The 19807-nt window shown below is 37.1% G+C and overlaps 1 protein-coding gene across 3 annotated transcripts in view; it reads right to left on the bottom strand.

Moving 5' to 3' along the window:
- ADAMTSL1 (ADAMTS like 1) overlaps window positions 1-19807 on the bottom strand; it is a 433636-nt gene that overhangs the window by 372141 nt on the left and 41688 nt on the right. For all 3 annotated transcript variants that reach the window (XM_037797567.1, XM_037797569.1, XM_037797568.1), the window contains exon 2: window positions 16760-16887. In XM_037797567.1, the coding sequence (XP_037653495.1) occupies window positions 16760-16887 (128 nt within the window). The remainder of the gene's footprint in view (window positions 1-16759; window positions 16888-19807) is intronic.

The following is a 19807-nucleotide window of genomic DNA, read 5'->3' as shown; positions in this document are numbered from 1 at the left end:
GACATCATTTTGAAAGCTACATAATATTCCATCAAGTGATATAACATAAACTGTATAATCATTCTCTCATTACTTATCATTTAAGAAATTTCCAATTTGGGGCTTGATAAATGCTAGTGTGATAACCCATCTTCATGTATAAATTTTTTCCAAGTTTCTGACTATGTCTTTGGAATACATAAATTTCTAGAAAGGGAATTACTGGACTACAGGAAATGAACTTTTGTAAGACTCTTAATAAATATTGCCAAGCTACATTCCATGAAGGTTGTGCCATTACATACTCCCACCAGCAACATATGAGAGTCTCCATTTTACTGTACTCATGAACAAAAACAACAATTTTTGAGAAAACATTCAATGATGACACTTAAAAGATGAACCACAGTACTCTGCTCTTTTCTAAATAAGTTGCACTTAAAAAAAAATAAGTAAACACATAATATGGAATTCTGAGAGAATGATTATACTAGCAGCTAATAATTATGGAATGCCAAGCACATTTCTAAGTTTTTTTAATGTGTATTAAGTCATTTAATCTTCTTAAGAATCCTGGGAGATAGGGTACTACTGTTATCCCATTTTACAGATGAGGAGATGGAAGCTTAGAGAGGTTAAGTTACTGACTAAAATCAGACAACTAATAAATAGTAGATCTGAGAATTAAAGCCAGGCCATATGGCTTTAGAGATTACACTCAAGACCACTATGCTTTACTGGCTCATAGTTAACTTGTTTGTTCAACAAACATCCACAGGGCTCCAACCCTGTGTCAGGCAGTGGACTGCCTTCTGGGAATACAAAGAAGAATGAATACAACTTGGTCTTTACTTGAAATCTATTAAGAAAATTGCTCATATAATAAAATTCAATTAATATTGCTAGATAATATTTGTATTAATTCCAAGAATTTAAAAAAAAGAAAGTTGTCATCTGAAAATACAATTACACAATGGCTATATTAAATAAGTAAAATGGGTCTCAGGCCTGAAAACTTGACAGAGACAAGATTGAATATATTAATACACATTAAGAATAAAATGTGTCAAAGAAAAAGAAGGGTTGGTAAGGCATAGAATCGTAGCAAAAGGAGAGTGACAAGGGTAGACAGTTGTCAGTGCCCAGCCCAGCAATGTCCCAGGCAAAGGGCCAATGACCTTCAAGTCTATGGTCCCACTGGCAAGGCGACTGCTACCCCAATCCGGATGAACCACACTAACCTATCTGATGCCAGTGGAAGTTCAGACCATCTGAGGAACATTCCTTGTTAGGATGCCATGCTGAGCAAGCAACTTGCCAAGAGTGATCTGGTTTTTCATGGCTGCTGAGAGGCAGATAGTGTGCTGCCATGCTGACAGAATATTGTGGCCATGTGGTGGATGGTTCCATTACTCACTGTAAGTTAATAAACTGACACTAATCTCCTGGGCCAAGCCATTGTGAGTCCATCCCCAAAGTAGGATCTGTTCTTGGTACAATCGTTGAAAACTATCACGTTTCTGAGTCTGAAAATATGAGAGCTAGACTCCAGTTTAGTAAATTCACAATGCAATGAATTCTACAACTGGGAGGCCTTTGGTGGCATGCCATGGAGACACCAGTGTTGGCTGAACGTGATGTTTTTCAATTTTGAAATTCCTACTGCATATGAAACTTAGTGTAGTTGTTAAGAGTACCCACTTTGAAACTAGCCTCCTCTTTCTGTAATCCTGGCTCTAGACCTCAGTTTCTATACCTTAGTTTTGTCGTATGTAAAATGGGATAATATTACATACTTCCTGGAGTTATTATGGGGATGAAATGAGTTAATATTTGTGAATCACTTCAAACAGCATCTAGTATAAGTATTATGTAGGCATTTGACTAATTAAGTAACAGGTGTAAAAATATAATAGATACTGAAGGAGGGTTAAAGATATTTCAGAAGAAAAGGTAAACAAAGGTGCAGAGACACAAAAGCTATGTTGTGTTTGCAAATTTTCAAGCAGTTATGTTTTGTTGGAATTCAAGATTTATGTTGAGAATTACAGGAGATGAGAGAAATATCTTCTAATTTTAAACACTACAACAGGCAAAGGGAAACCACTGAAAGTTTTAAAACAGGTGAGTTACAATGTTGCCTTTCTGCTTTCTAAAAGTAAATTTCATGTTAATCATTAAGACCTTAATACTCCATGTTTTTCATGCTCCTTTTCTTTTCTTTTCTTAACATTATGTACATGAAAGGATAATGTCAACAATTCTGAATCAGGAGTTTAAAGACCTGGATTACAGATTTTGGCATTCTACTTGCACAAGCCACTTGCCCTCTCAGAGTCTTCATTTGCCATCTGTCAAGTGGTTATAGGAAAACCATTGCTTAAAGTTATCACCAACTGAGATAATGTACAAAAGCTCTATTCAGAATTGAGGGGATGTGCTGAGCCCTCGAGCATAGGACTTGCCCTTATGAAGCTCATCACCACAAAGGAGAGTCTAAACTTGCATGTAATGGTGCCTAAGAGTCTCCCCCTGAGTACCTCTTTGTTGCTCAGATGTGGCCCTCTCTCTCTCTAAATGGGCCATCTCAACAGGTGAACTCGCTGCCCTCCCTCCTACGTGGGACCCAACTCCCAGGGGTGTAAATCTCCCTGGCAATGCAGAGTATGACTCCCGGGGATGAATGTGGACCCGGCATCGTGGGACTGAGAATACCGTCTTGACCAAAAGGGGGATGCAAAATGAGACGAAATAGTTTCAGTGGCTGAGAGATTTCAAATAGAGTCGAGAGGTCACTCTGGTGGACATTCTTATGCACTATATAGATAATACCTCTTAGGTTTATTGTATTGGAATAGCTAGAAGTAAATACCTGAAACTACCAAACTCCAACCCAGAAGTCTGGACTCCTGAAGACAATTATACAATAATGTAGATTACAAGGGGTGACAGTGTGATTGTGAAGACCTTGTGGATCACACCCCCTTTATCTAGTGTATGGATGAGTAGAAAAATGGGGATAAAAACTAAAGGACAAATGGGGTGGGATGGGGGGATGATTTGGGTGTTCTTTTTTCACTTGTATTTTTTATTCTTGTTCTGGTTCTTTCTGATGTAAGGAAAATGTTCAGAGATAGATTGTGGTGATGAATGCATAACTATGTTATCATACTGTGGACAGTGGTTTGTATACCATGGATGATTGTATGGTGTGTGAATATATTTCAATAAAACTGAATTTAATAAAAAAAAAATTTGAGGGGCTATGGGTTATTACAGAGATATCACTTATTACAAATCTAAACAAAATAAAACAAACAAAAACTCAGCAAAAAACTGTTTCAATAATTTAAACAAGCTTTTCCCAGATATTTTTAACTGGAACTGCTTACACAGATTTTAAAAGTACCCTTGGGTAATAGGAGATGTAAGCATATAATATAAAAGATTGATTTTAATACTTATTTAGCACAAAAAACACAAGCAAGCAAGCAAACAAAAAACAAAGGAAAAACACTTGCCACAATTTCCAAAGGATATCCTGTTATTGTCTAATGCCTAATATTGATTTGCAAATAAATGAATTCCACCAGCGAATTAAGTTTTCCCTTTTCTATACTGCATTACTTTTTACTGAGAGCATATTTAATTGTCTAAACTACAAGATTAAGGTGGTAATGCTTGAGTTTGGCAAGGTACTTATTATTAAAAGACATTGTCAAATTGTGGATAATAATGGTAATATTAGCCTCTACCATGCATTGAGCACCTGCTACAGGGATCTGGCCCAGAGGTGGGTATTCTATGTACACTATCTCTAATCTTCCAACAACTCTACAAGGTTTCATTATTCCCATTGAATAGATGAGAAGACTGAAGCTGAAAAAAATTAGGAGCTTAAGGCCACATACTCACAAAAGAGAGAAGGAGGGATTGGAACCCAAGTTTGGCTGACTCCAAAGCACATAAAATGTTAAGAAAAGGAACAGGTGGCTGTCCTGTAAACCCACAACTTCTCTAATAAAATAATAGAAAAAGATACAATGCTAGATTAAAAATCTGGGAAGCTGAGTGCGGAGTTGGCCTGAGGGTTAACTGCACCTTATTGTTATGTCAATTTATCAGCTGCTTCTCAATTCTAGTAAGTCCTACTTCTGGTGAAGAATACCTAGACATGTACTGTTCAGTTGGAACATCTAAAAGAGAACCTTGCTGGCCAGTAAAATGCAACTTCATTGCAGAGAATCATACCTTTAAAAATTCAAAATTATTGAATTCGAATATAAATTTAACTTATGTAACAAAATGACTATACTACAGGAAAAGTTTCATTCTTGTCAAGTGTGAATTTCTTCATCCTTCATTTAAAGCATTTATCTGGGTACAAAATCGTCATCTGAGAATTAAGCTGTGAAAAATATCTTAAAAAATTTTTGCTAATATAAAACAGCTGAATGGTTTCCTTCACATTTACACAAAGTAAAATTCGCCTCTTGGGATAAAAACAAACATTAGAAATGTTAATCCAAAATGGTTTTAGAGGAAAGTTATAGACTACAGATAACAGAAGATTTAAGTAAGTATGTCCTTCCAACCACAACTATAAAATAGTTTTAGGACTGCATATGTGAGGTAAGTTTACTGTACTAACTATGGACTAAGAAACTGGCTCAAGTATGAAATAAAAAAATTATAAAAATTAGAATGTATTCCAAACCAAATTTATACAGAAAGTTTCTTATTTGTTTGTTTCAGCACTTTACTCTGAACCACTTATTGATTTTGACTTAATTCTTTCTCTCCAAATGGAGATCAAATCAATCATACACTATTGTTTGTGAACTATTGAGATAATTAATTCATCTATAATGAAATTAGTATAGGACTGGGGTATGTTTTATTTGCCTCTTATTAACACATAACAAACCACCCAAACTCTTTCAATTCTTAAAATCCTGATGTTATCCTTCATTTCAATGATCATAATTTAAACCTTAGAAAGGAGGAATTGCCATGGAAAATTAAAAGCTTTCTTTCCAGGCTTTAGCAGTTTGTTGGCTTCCTTTTTTTCTTTTCCTTTTTTATTTAATTGAAGTCTTTAAAAGAGGGAAGCTGATTTGATTTTTCTTGTCCTAGGAATAAACAAAAGTGGGTTACATCAACTTTTCTTTTACTTTAAAATTCTTCCCATCTCCTCTCTAAGCAAGCAGATCGTTTGGGTGATATAACCAGACTTATTTCAGCGACAGTTTCAAGAAAATCTCATGACTGTGTATTTAAAACTCCAGGGTTCTTAAGGACAAATACATTTGTATTTGGCTTATAAAGGTCCAGAAATTATCTTTGATTTCTGTAAGTGTAGCATGTTGCTAAGTAAGGGAAAGATATTGTACTCCAAAAATCTCCTGCCTTTCTAATATGGACTCAGGGGCAAAGAATTTTAAACAAGACAGTGAATCTGCTTATACGTCTCTCTTCTTTTAGTCATTCAAAAGGAAACTATGGGCACTTTACAAGAGAAAAGACACAAAACTCTCTGAGCCATTCAGGCAGAAAGACCCTGGGCCATTTAGACTGTGGGTACTAAAATGGCCATGGAACACTTATAGCCTTAGCAGGGATTTCGTGTAGTATTTGAGCAACTATATTCCTCTCTCACTTCAAATGAGCATTTCAGTTCTCACTGGAGCTACGTGGCAGGAAAGTAGCCAGTTAAAACACGTCTACATTTCTGGGGCTTTTTACAAAGACTTCAAGAGGAAAAACAAATTCTGGGAAGACCTGAGAGAACCAAGTGCAAATGTGTTATCAGGCTTGTTTTAGTTTTCCACAAACACATTGTAAAAGGCTCTTTCAAGAAACAATGCTTGATATCAATCAACTTAAAAGGGAAGCTTTCCTCTTCTATGGCTCCAACTGGACACGAAAAGCTGAGACCTAGAACTGGGGTCTCTGCATAACAATTGGCTGGGGTGGTCCTGCCTAGCACGGGAGAGAAACAAGAGTTGGAGGACATTCCATGTCTGTGGGTTTCATAAATCCCATGGGCTACTCTCTTCCTTAGCTCTCTGTATTTCACTCATGCTTAAAAGAGTCATTCCTCAAACCTCTACATTTTACTCTATGTTTAAAATACCTATTTAATTGTCCAATTTACAGTGTCTTCCATGAGAATGAAAATGAACCATGTTCACATGAAAACTTTATTTATGGGGAGACTGGTGCCACAGTCCCAACAAGAGTAGTCAAACCAGCATTGCCTCTTCTTCAAAAAGTATCTATAGATGACCACGCTTATACTGCACCTTCACTATATATCTCTAAACAACTGGAAGTGTTTCTAATACGCATCCCTAGTGAGTGCTTTATTAATATTAATCGATTTGAATTATCTTAACAAACATTAATGAGTGTATAATTTATCTGTACAATGATTTTGAACCTCTGCCCATGTACTCCTAAAACCATCAGCTATCTCAAATGATAAGAAATCTGCTTACAAGATTCTTCACCACAGGTAATGTTTAATCTGGCAACACCTGCCTATGAAAACCAGATCTGAAATAAGAAAAAGTATCTTTGACCTTCTATATGGCTAATCTTCAAGGTTCTTGTTTTCCCCATTTGAAGTTAAATCTCCCTCCCTAAACGAAGCCACCAAAATTCTAGAAATAATGCACCCCCAACACACACAACCCACAGTAGAAAAATAACTTTAAAACAACGAGGAGACAGGGGTCCATCATGCTATGAACTTTCAAAAGTATACACACACAAAAAAAGTATCTCTTCCCTTAAACATTTGGTTGAAAGGTCCCTGAATCCCACTGCAGGATCCCTATTCATTTTCCAGGGCCTCTTTTGCATGTGATACATCACATGGCTCAAACAGATTAGTGCTAAGGGAGAGATTTATTTTTTTTTCTGGGTAGATAGATATGCAAGCCAAACTATTATGACAACTTGATAAATGTAGCTTTTGAAAATGCTTTCTCTTGTAATAATACAACAAACAACAAGGAGGCACGCTGCCAGGCGTCATCCATCAGTAGGTGAGCCGGCTGGGAACAAACACAGCTCTTGTGTCACACTGGTTCTTTGCAATCTGCCAGAGGCTTTAACGTGGCCTAATGAGCCAAAAGAAAAGCAGGCTATAAAGCTGCATTTTCAAAGCAATTTTAAACTGACTAGGGGGTAGGGGTAGTCCAGATTTAAAAAATGGTGCCATAAGTAGTAAACTAACTTAAAAGTGTTTCTTTGGCATAGATAACATTTTTTGTGACCTCAGTTTTATAATTCAACACTTCTGTTCTAACCGATGTCTCATTAGAAAAAGGTTTTGAATTCTGAATGTGCCAACGTGGAGACCCTGACTTATGTATACAGATCCTGATTCTGTAAAACTTTATGTGGAAACCAAATTCAATATAAATGGAAATTACGTAGGTTTGGGGAAACATTCTAAGAAGATATCCCCTCTGGTTGCAAGAAGAACTGAGGAAAACTTCTCTGTACTTACACGGTTTCTTGAGCAGCAGTTAAGAGACCGCAGAGCTGTTAAATTAAAATTTAGACCCATATGAGACTATTTTGGACTGGATATCGGAGTCTTGCCTGCAAGTTTCAAATTGGTTTATTTTCTACTATGATCATTTGGTACGTTCTAAATGACAACTAGAAAAATCACTGCTGATGATTTTTTCCAAACTAGAATGATTTTACATATCTCTGCCTGTTCTTTAAAGAAAGACATGCTATAACGAAGCTCTGAGTTTTCACAAATATGGGCAGAGATTGTGAAAATGAGGAGCATGTTCATGTAATCAAAACAAAAAAGAGCAAAAACAATGCCATTTTATGCCATAATGATCATGTCCAGCTTCTGATGAAGGCAGAAACTACTCTGAGCATACTGCTCAGACAATGTGATGAGACAATGTACAATAAGCACTCTGAAGATGAAAATGAGCTATTTCACAGTGCTTTCTGATTAACAAGCTTTGGTATAACACTTGCTTACGTATAGTCACTTATATCTATTGAGCATGTAATATGAACTGGTACTCAAAATGACTCAAAACTGACTTCTTTGACCCTTAGTAAATTTATAACTTAGTTGGTCAAAAAATCCATGTGAATCAGAATAGAATACATGACAGCACAGCACACAGTCAACAACTAACCACAGAGGGAATGTGAATGGAGAGGCCGATGGGAGGGAAGCTACTTACAAAGTAGGAATCTTAGGTGGGATCCTATATGGGCCACAAGAGTCTGATGGGAGTGTGATAAGAGTGTGAGGGGAGAAAAGGGGTTTCAAGGAACAGACCTTCTTCCCTCTTCCTGCCTTTCAGAGCACCACAGTAGTTCCTTGCCCTAGTAGTCAAGTTAGAAAATGCACCCAATATTGACTTATCATATGCAAATCAGGATGAAATAAAGACAAGCAAGACAAAATCCATGCCCGTGGCACTGATGGTCTAATGCGAGACAGTTCCAGATAAATACTTAACATGAGCCAGACTATGTAAGGTGACTAGAATGCATTGTAAATAATAGCAAAGTGAAACTAAGGGGGACCGTTGGAGGTGACTTGAACATTTGGGGTTTTGCTAGGTGGGCACGGGCAGTGAGGGCATTGTAGGTGGGAGACTCATCAGCAGAAGAGACACAGAGGCAGGAAAGTACCCAGCATTTTTAAGGACTTGAACCGTAACCTTCCAGCCCTCTCTTCACTTTTAGAGCCTGGTGTACTGTAAGCACTCCACAGACTTTTCCTGAGAGAAGGAAGGAAGGGGGGAACGGGGGAACGAGGGAGCCAAAAGAAGGGGTAATAAGTACAAAAAAAGGAAATGTATAAAGATAATTTCAGGCCATGAAGAACAGTTGGCCCTATATTTGCGCAAATTTTTGAACCCTCAAACCCAATTAAATTCTATAATAATCTGAAGATATAAAGTTACAAGGAAGCTAAATAGCTACCAAAGGAAAGAGACCTTTGGCTCTTTTCTACGGACATGTTTATTTTCATATATTTACTAAGTCATATTTGCCACTGCAATGCATGTGCTCCCTCTGAAAGATACCTGGGGAGGGCAAGGGAATTGCTGCCTCTGGCTTAGGATCCACTAGCAGGAAGGACATGCACTTCATAATACATACACATAAGCCATACATTTTGCAAATGATCTTACATTTGCTCAGTAGCCAAAAGAGGCAAAGAATGAGAATAAAAACAAATGTGTTTCAGCAACATCAAGTCCAACTTTTCATCTTCCCCATGAGGAAAATGTATATTATGAAACTCTAGGATTCTAACAACCTCACCCAGTACAACCCCTGAGCTGGGAATTTATGAGTTATTTTGGCTAGAGACAAAAGTTCTTCCTTCCATATCACCCAGATGTCCATTCCAAAATGGGGCCTGGAGAATCACAACATTTTTCTTTAAAACCACTCATATTAAGAACAGCTTTTGCTCCTCTTCCCATCAACCAGCAAGATAGGCTTTGATGGCAGTTTTGGAGGAGGAGGGTCTCTCCCTCAGTCACACACATAATTTTGGAGTTGAAAGGAACCTCCAACATTTATTCAACAAATATTTATTGAGTATCTGTTCTGTTACAGGCACTGCCAATTGATTTCATAGATGAACAAAATAAATCCCAGAAAAACTAAAAATTAGTCCAATGTTACATAGCTAGAAAGTCGTGAGGCCAAGATTCAAATTCAGTAGTTTGACAAAATTAAAAGGAATAATCTGAAGGATAAAGATTCCCTCAGAGGCAATAAGGTGCGCTTTTATGAGTGTTAGGTTTCCACAATGTGTGACTATCTCCCACTAGGAAAGGATCTCTATCTTTGCCAGGGAGGCCTACCTGAAAGTCCAGAGGTAGACGTAGCCTCTGCAGCTGTTAGGTGCTTAGGCTGATGATCACACAGGAAAATGACGTTACTTAGATTTCCATGGTTATTATTTCTGCCTCCAGGTAAAGTGTCCCTCTCCCCAGAGTATGCCAATCTGGTATCCCTGTTTCTTCACTCTTCATACCCAGTGTCCATTAAATCTAAATCTACCTTCTCTTGTTCTCTCTCTTTCTTGCTGTCTCTCTATGGTTACTGAAACTAAGCAAAATAGTTAAACTCCTTTTGCTATTGTACAAATTGGGCCTGAATAGGAGAAGTAATAAGATTCAAGTAGAAGTTAGAAAACATTTATATATATATGATAGATGCTTCCTGGAAGGTAGAAAGTTAAATTCCACTCTATGGATAAGAAGTTTAATGACTTTGATGGGTGTGGGTCTCAGATAATTTGCATAAATCACCCAAGACTCCATGGGGCATTCACTACCAACATGGAGGCTTAAAGGGTCACATTTAGAAGCTTAAGGTAATACTAGAATGGAAGAAAATTTCATAAATCACTTAGTACACTTACCACTTTGAGTGAGGCTGATCTTGACTCATACTAGACAACTGTCTAACAGAAACATTTTTGCATTCAGTGTACCTCAAACAACCACCACTTTCATATCCTGACATGCTGGTGCCCACCACTTCCTTCCCATTTCTTTCCCATTCATAGAAGCCTGACTGAAGAATTTTAACATAAAGAGATCTCTTTATCAGAAAATTCCTTCTTTTCTGTATTACCCTAACTTCTAAATTCCCAGGGAGCTGGAAACAAACTTCATCATTTTCCTATTACCCCCTCCTATAGGGCAGCAGTCCTCGCTCTGGCTGCAGATTAACATTGCTTGGGGGAGCTTATAAAAATTTTCTGATTGCAGGGCTCCATTCCTAATTGGTCTTCTGTGGGGCCCAGATATTTGCATTTCTTAAAAAGTTTTCCAGGTGATTCAAAAGTGCAGCTAGAGTTGAGAACCACTTCTATAGAGGCATTCTCTTAGTTATTTAAACACCTTGCAACTATAATCAGTAGACACTTGGGGATAAATGAATAATTTGGTGAACTCCTGAGGACAGACCCTTGCCCCTTGGGCCTAATATCATCAACTATACCTAGCAAATTGCCTAACACATAGTAGGTGTTCAATAAATTTTGATTGAATGAATGAGTGAAAATTGAGGAGAAATAAAAACTTCAGAAGGACTATTAAACTAATCAAAAATGAATTTTCAAATAAACAGATAAAGACAGCCAAGAGTTACAGATTCTCAATATGGCTAGTAAAGGTTATGGACACCAAACACATTTTCAACCATCATTTATTCCAACAAATTGGATAAACCAGACAAGACATTGGTTGCAAACTTTTAGACATTGGCCTTAGAGCATTCTCTTCCGAGATCTCGGAACAAAATATCCATCTAAGATATATGACGTAGAATACAGGAAGTCCTGGTAATATATTTAGATTAGGCTTTAACCCAAAAGGTAAAAGGAAGACAACCACAAACTCTTAAGTATCTGTCCCAAAAGGTGCAATCTCCTATAATACAAGGAAAATACCACCTCATTTAAATGACATGAGTAGTCAGGACCCATTCTAAACATGTATATCTTTCCTTTAAACAAAAACTCAAACATTTCCAATGAAAACAAGGCTGATAACATGCAATACTAGATGAAGAATAGCAGATAAATCTTGCTTTGCGGCTCACTTGAACTGAAAGTTCCAAAACCTTTCAAAACAAGTCCTGTGGACCTTAATTGGACGTTATGACAGAGATGAGATGCCTTTAAAAGAAAAAAAAAATACTTGTTTAAGCAATTGTTTAGAATCCAAATCTTAACATTAAATTTTTTCTTTTGGTATTATAGTTGGTATTTATTATTATAAGATGTAGAAATTAGTTGTTAACCAAAGCCTGTATCAATGTAAGTATCAATATTTTCATGGAAGAAAAGTCGTGTTTGCAATAAAAAATTTGAGAAGTTAGCTTACTTTCTCTTAGCACAATTATTATGAGATGAGAAATTTAGAATAATCTTCCCCATTCCTGTGGGATAAGATTCCTTGAGGCTATTCATTTTAATTTTTCTGTGTTTATGTTAACACCATTCTGGCAGCTACATCTCTTTGGAATAATACTTGTTTTTTAGGTACCCCCACAACATGATGATTTTATCTTGTGTTCATCTAATAACTTTATTCAACTCAAAAATTCAATTAAAATTTCTTAAATTTTTTAAAGTGCTGCCATATTTCAGAAGTAGATAATTTTTGCTGTTTGAATATATATAAAGCAGACAGGTCCTTCATTTAATCAGTTTAGATTTAATAAAATATCCACACTCTTAATGAATTAATGATAGTATTAATCCTTTAATCCATATTATTATTAGTTTAAAGGTTCATCTGGCATTTCAGACAGTAAAAAGGTCATTAAATATTCATCAGCTACCAGTGCAAAGATTAACATCACATTAAGGACATCTAGCCATCTGACTCATAGCATCTCAAATGAGCTGCAGTTTCCCACCTTGGCCCCAGGCTTCTATGTAAATACAATGTTACAGACCAATATTACTGAGTGCCTTACACACCTGGAACCCCTTATGGGGAACACTAAATGAACTGGCTGAAGAAAAACCTGGAGTTCTCAGAGAGATCCTTAACATCAAATAAAAAGACACTTAAGTAATTTAGGCTGACCAAGGGTACTTCCAACTAAACAACTAAATATATGTGCCTAACACATAGTAGGTATTCAATAAATATTGATTGAATGACTGAGTGAAAACTGAGGAGAAATAAAACCTTCAGAAGGACTATTACACTAACCAGACAGTTTAGTAGGACAGCCAGTTAAATGAATTCACTAAAAGCATTATATCAGTGTATTTAATGGGAGGTGTTCTGGTTTGCTAATGCTGCTGTTTCACAAAACACCAGAACTGGACTGGCTTTTATAAAGGGGATTTATTTGGTTACAAAGTTACAGTCTTAAGGCCATAAAGCGTCCAAGGTAAGGCATCAACAATTGGGTACCTTCACTGAAGGATGGCTGTCGGTGTTCAGAAAACGTCTGTTAGCTGGTAAGGCACGTGGCTGGCTTCTACTTGCTCCCAGGTTGCGTTTCAAAATGGCGTTCTCTAAAATGTTGCTCTTGGGGCATTTTGTCCTCTCATAGCTGAAGCACCTCTTCAAAATGTCACTCTCAGCTGCTCTGAGGTCCCTCTGTTTGTGAGCTCTTTTTCTAGGACTCCAGTGATCTAATCAAGACTCACCGTGAATGGGTGAAGGGGAGGGGCCACATTTTCATGGGACCATTCAATCAAAAGGTCACACCTTAATCAAAGGTGTCACTCATGGTTGGGTAGGTCACAGCTCCATGGAAACAGCCTAATCCAAAGATTCCAATCTAATCAACACTAATACGTCTGCCCCCACAAGACTGCATTAAAGAATATGGCTTTTTCTGGGGGACATAATATCTACAAACCAGCAAGGAGGGTTGAATTATTTGAGAGAGAAGAAGATTCTCAAAGTAGCTGGTACATTGTTGAATTCACTTAAAATAAGGACCATCATAAACCATAAGTATGTACTGTCTCTACTTGTCAGCAGAAAATGAAAATAGGTATTATGTACTTCTCACTGATGTAAGATTAGCAAAAGTTGCATTAGTAGAGTTACTCAATAAAACCTAATATAATCTTAAGAAACTTAGTAAAGGTTGTAGAAAATCTTCATAGTGTCTTCCTTTATTGTTCAAACCAAGGTTGCAGGTAAAGGCTCCAGTATCAGAAACTGGGAAAATCAAGTATGCCTACTACTTTCTCCAAGCCACAAAAAAAGGACAGAGGAGAAGCCAAGGAAGAAAGGATTCTGCTCAGTAATTCCTCATGTCAGGGCTTTTCCCCCTAGCATCAACCACCGATCCTTGAAAATGCAGACTTTTATAATTAATGCTTACCTAATTTTACTCTGCTTTGCATCCACTGATTTTTTTCTCTATAACCTTCAAACAATCACTGAGAGGTTACCTTCTACTCTTGAAGGTTAACTGAGCCTCCTCACAAGCTTGCAATCTATCCTTCATCATCTATTCCACCAAACCTGGATAATCTAGTTCCCTTTAGAGTTCTATCACATTGGAAAAACTAATTATTAATTGATAAAATAAAAAAATATCAGAGTTGAAAATGACCTCGGAGATCATATACCAGGGCTTAGAAACTGACCTGGCAGGTTAATTCATCAGGTGAGTAGGATTTATTTGGGCTGGATTTGAATGCTTAACATTAGATTACTGTATGTATTACAGGTAACTGCTAGAAGTATAAGGATATATATATGTGTGTATATATATATATGTGTGTATGTGTATCTGTGTGTATATATATATATACACACTGTATATCATTACCTCTAATCTCTCCTAAGAGTACAAAATGACTGAATTGAGTTCAGATGCCCAAATCTGGAGTGGGAGTTGAGGAAAAACTCATTTGGTTCATTAGCTTATTAAGAATGAATAAGATGGCCAAAGAAGACCATTTGCGGTAGACTGCAAAAATGGTCCCAATTCTTCACCCTTTCCTGCAACACTCTTCCATATAACATTTTTGCTCTCCTACTCTGACTCTGGGCTTGGCTATATGACTTGCTTTGGCTGATGGGATACTAGCAAACATGACAGAGGCTTGAAACTGGCTCCCAAATTGCAGTTTGCTCTCTTTGTGAAGTCATCATGAAAACTTGCCTAAGCTAGCCTGCTGAAGGATGAAGAAACGTGGAACAGGGCTGAATTGCCCACATTGGCCCAGATGAAGCCAGAGTACAGCCAGCATATCCTAGATACGTGATCAAGCCCAGCCATGATCATCAGAAACACCCAGCCAGCAATAATCCCTTATTTGATATTCCAGTAAGTTTTAGTGGTTGTTTATTATGCAGCATTACTGTGACACTGGATAATTGTTACACCAATTAGACCTTCCATTAGAACCAAGGACCTAAAGAGAATAAAAGAATAGATTCTAGCTGATACTAGAAGGGATGGTACTGGTTGTTGAGGGAAAAAAAATAACTTTTAATATCAAATTGGTTCTAAGTCTTGAAGCTGTACAAACCTCACAAAGCTCAGAAAGCATCTGTTTCCAAGTTGAGAGAATCAAGTAAGTTCTAAATCTAGCCTGGGGATGGAGCTAAGGCCATATTTATGTAACGATTTAATTATAGTTAAGTATTAATGAAAAGAAACGCTTGATTTTATTTCATTAATCTCACTATAATTGTATTTTTGTTTTCATAAGTATCCTTATCATTTAATATTTCTTACTGCTTAGAATTATCTATTTAATGAAAATCAAATTTCTTATGAAAGAATGTAACCGAAGAGAAAAAGTTTGATGCCAGGTCTCTCCATTAACTCTGATGCTGAAAGCTTAGTTTTTTGCAACATGAGGCTATAACTCAGAAATTGCTGTTAATAGTGTAAAGAGATCTTGACTGCAAGAAAAATGTCAAGATAACAAATAGCTTCTTAGGTGCTTGACAATTTAAAAGATGATGAAGGTCATTATGCCTTCCTTCTGGGATCCCTAGCAGATGCCTTCAAGCTATACAGGGAGAAAAAGAGAAACGGTCCAAAATGAATGTTTGATTTTCTCTACATACCAGAAGAGACCTACTACACAATTCTCATTCCACATAAAAAAAAAAGAAACTGTCGGGGTTAACATCCTATGTTATAAAACTTGTGAAGTGATATGGCATGGCAGAAAGAGAAAGTCAAGGAGAGACACAAGCATTAGGAAATCTTTGATTCTAAAATAATAACATGGCAATTCCATGGTAAAGAACACTGAATTAAAAAAAACTACTAGAGAAGTTGTCAGTTTATAAAATAATAATGCACAAGATACAGCATTCCCACATACCACCCTATTATTAATATTTTGCATTGGTGTGGAATAGTTGTTACAATTGATGAAAGCACATTTTAATAATTATACTATAAATAAAGTCCATAGTATTACCTTTTGTGTAGTGTAGTTTTCCATGTTTTTTTTTAAATTTTTATTGTTACTATATATATATATGCATATATATATGTATATATGTATATATATGTATATATATGTGTATATGTATATATATGTATATATATATGTGTGTATATATATATATATATATATATAAAACCTAACATTTCCTCTTTTAACCACATTCAGATATATATTTCGGTGCTATTAAGTATGTTCACACTGTTGGGCTACCATCACCACCATCCACTACCAAAACATTTCCATCGTTCCAAATAGGAACCCTGAACATTTCAAGCCTTAACTCCCCATCCCCTATCCCTACGCTTCCACCAGTAACCCATATTCTACATTTTGACTCTATGAGTTTGCTTATTCTAATTATTTTCCATCAGTGAGATCAAAGTACTTGGTAACCCTGGAAATCCAACACAAGCTCAATGTGCTAATTAACACATCATCCTTGTTGCTATTACTGTCACCAGAATTGTTAAAATGATGCAGCAAGTACAACATGCTGTGGAGCGACAGCTATTACATTCATTTCAAATAATAAATCCTCCTTCCAGTTTGAACATGAAAACAGATAACAGAATTTACTTGGTATATGAGACAAATTGTATGTTTCTTATCATATAAGAGAATATAAAAACCTAGCTGGGGATGGACATAGGAGAAAAGACAAATTTAAACCTAGGTACCTTCCTTCCATTCCTTTCTTTCATCTGGATTTGAAATAAAAAAATGCCCCGCATAAATCCAACAGCAAAAACATCTGCCTTGAACCTCACAGAGACCCCGAGGGGGCGCAGGACTTACTTGCTGCTGAGGCAGCGCCTGAGGGAGTAGGAGGCGCCCCCGCCGCAGGTGCGCGAGCATTCACTCCACGGGCCCCAGGCGTCCCACAGGCCGTCCCGGTCCTCCTCGGAGCGCGCCGTCCTGGAGCTCTGCGAGAAGGAGAGGGTGGTCAGCATCTTGTTGCCACGGAACCCTGCAACGCACATCCTAACATTTGAGCCGCCTGTACGTCTGTACAGGGTGTTCCTGCTGGGAATGAAAATAGGCATCTGATTCTCAGTTTGACGATGTGAATGTTCGGGGAGAGGGATATTTGCGTTTATGGACCCTGGGCCATGGCAGAACGGGGCAAGGGATGGAACTAATGGAGCTGCTGGAAGACGGGGCCAGAAATGGGAATCTGGATTAGAAGAAAAAATAAGCTAAAGTCACAATTTTGAGAACAGAGAGAAGCCACTCTCAGAGATGCTTCTGCTCTAGAAGTTTGGCATTCATAACACCACGCTGCTCTCCAAAATTTAACAATATTTTACACAACTGACGATTTCTTTTATGAAGCAATCTCATTCCCAGTTTTCATATTTGTTCATTGCAACAACTACACGAAGTAATTTCAGTAATGCAGGGATTGCTGTCACAGAATTTGCTTATTATTTACAGGCTTCCTAATGAAATCTGCATCTACTGAGAGGATAATTATGTACAGGTCTCAATGTTAGACTTGATATTTCTTATGCATATAAGACAAGGTTTGTGCTATAGTTACTAGAACATGCACTGGAATTAGAAACTGTATGGATACTGATTCCAGTTTTTATTATATATTCTTGAACAGGTAACTTACCCCTCCCTATGCCTCAATTTCCCTTTCTACAAAGTGAGGATAATGTAACCACGCCTATTCATACACATGTGCACACACATACATGCATACATTTCATACGATGATTAGCTACAATCATCCATGTAAAGAACTTAACTCTGGATGAGGCCAGAGTAAAGCACTCAATGAGTATTACATATTATGGTAAATGGAAAATGTGTATACAGTTCTGCAAATAGCTAATTAAATTGTGGCCAAATTCTTTTACTCAGTAAACCCAATGAGATATCCAAACATTAAACATGGAATCCTCTTATGTCAATCAAAGATTGACATATGACAAATACAAAAATTTCAAAACTTTATTTGGCAAAATCAAACCATAAAGAAAATGTGCTTCTTGGGCAATGTGACAGTTTTATCTTCAGATTTATCCCCGAAGAAGGGGTAAAATGGAGCACAAATAGCATGGAATTCAGGAAAGCATGGGATATGGAAGCAGTGAGAGGATAAACTCCTACAAAGGGTTGTACACAGTAGGATCTACACATAGTTGCTTCTACAAACGGTCCTATTATTATTATTATCGTTAGTATTTTAAATTTCTTTTTCATGCCTTATCTAGTTAAATTCAGGGTTGTATTACACAAGTACCCTGGAAAAGAAAATAACTGTCTCCTGCCCTCAGAAACCTACTTGTTTTGCAGTGATGGGATCCTTTATAAACCAATTGCTATGGGGATCAATGGTCAAACTAACTACTATTCAGAACTTTTATAACCTGTGAAAATTAAGTCAGAGACCTCACCTTAGGATATTATCAAGGGTTTTCTAATTGGTGCATGCTTTATTCAGAATCTTAAAAACATCTGAAAGGAGAAGTGGGATTGCACTGTGGTTAATGGCAGGGACTGTGGACCTAGTCAGTTAGTAAGGGAAAACTGGCTCCAAAGCTTCCTAACTGTATAAGCTGAGGTATACACATAACTTCTTTATGACTCAGTCTCCTTCTCATAAAATGAGGATGATAATGGTACCTAGATTGCTGAGTCACTGTGAGAATTAGAAGAGTTAATATATAAAAAGCTCATAGGGCCTAAATAATAAGCACTATACAAGCATTTGTTGCTATTATTATAATCATTATTTAAAAGCAGATTATGGGTCTTGAAAGATTACAGGAGGTATGTTGGGAAGTCACCAGGGTCTTTTTCTGCTGAGCTTAGTTGGACACTGCACTCATAAAGTGTCATCTTCCTGAAAACACTGGCTTTCCCAAAGCAGAACCTCCCAGCCACCTGTCATATTGCCTCTGGCTGGTGATGTGATCTGGCAGCAGTGTTAGGTTCCTATAAAATGTGGTATACAATGGGTAACAGGAACACATTGGTAACCCCATAGCCTACCCTTCTCAAAGTATTTATTGAGCTCCAAAGCCTGGTTTTTAGGATTAATAAAATCAATCTCTAATCACTGCAATATGGGTACTCTGTTTCCAGAGCTTAATTAAATAGTAAAGGAGAAAAGACCCTTTGGCATTGAAGTCCACATTCCCAAGCCTCTTTGGATGCCCATTAAATTGATTCTCGGGTTTTTAAACTATATTGTGCACTTCCTGACTCCCTTCTTTTTTGCTCTGTGTGATGGGAAGTTTAGGGTGCTGAGAAGTACATTATCTGATTCGTGCGGTAACTATTTGCAACAAACATACATGTGTACGATGCAATTTCCCTAGTTTTATTCAAACTAAATATAACAAATGAAAACCCACATCACAAACGTTAGTTTTGGGGCAGTAATTAAAATGAGTGAGATGAGTGATTACACATGCAGCATTCTTATGTGAACTCTTTTCCCTTACGAGATTACAACAGAAAGCCAATTCCTTGGGCAGGGGTGGGGTGGGGGGTAACTCTGGCTGCTCTCTGGGTAAGCTATTTAGGAAGTAATGTATAGTTGCTCTTTTGTTTTTCTAGTGAAAAAAATGTTTCAAACTTTGCTAAAGTTGCTTGATACTTTTCACATGCTTTGTCTGAAGAGGCACTGCAAAGGCTATAAGGTGAGGTTTCACTGACTAAACATCTCACCTCATCACAAGTTACAAGTTTCAGCACACTAAATCTTTTAGGTACCCACACTTCTCTGAAAGATAATGCATACTCACCCAGAAGAGAGTCATGGGCCCATTTCTCAAACTAGAACAAACTCCACATTTCTGTTAACAAGTGGAATAAAATAATTCACTT

The sequence above is a fragment of the Choloepus didactylus genome, chromosome 10 (genome assembly GCF_015220235.1).
Source record: "Choloepus didactylus isolate mChoDid1 chromosome 10, mChoDid1.pri, whole genome shotgun sequence".
In the NCBI taxonomy this organism is placed as follows: Eukaryota; Metazoa; Chordata; class Mammalia; order Pilosa; family Megalonychidae; genus Choloepus; species Choloepus didactylus.
Note: the sequence above shows the minus strand (reverse complement) of the source record. Positions and strands in the feature narration are given on the sequence as shown.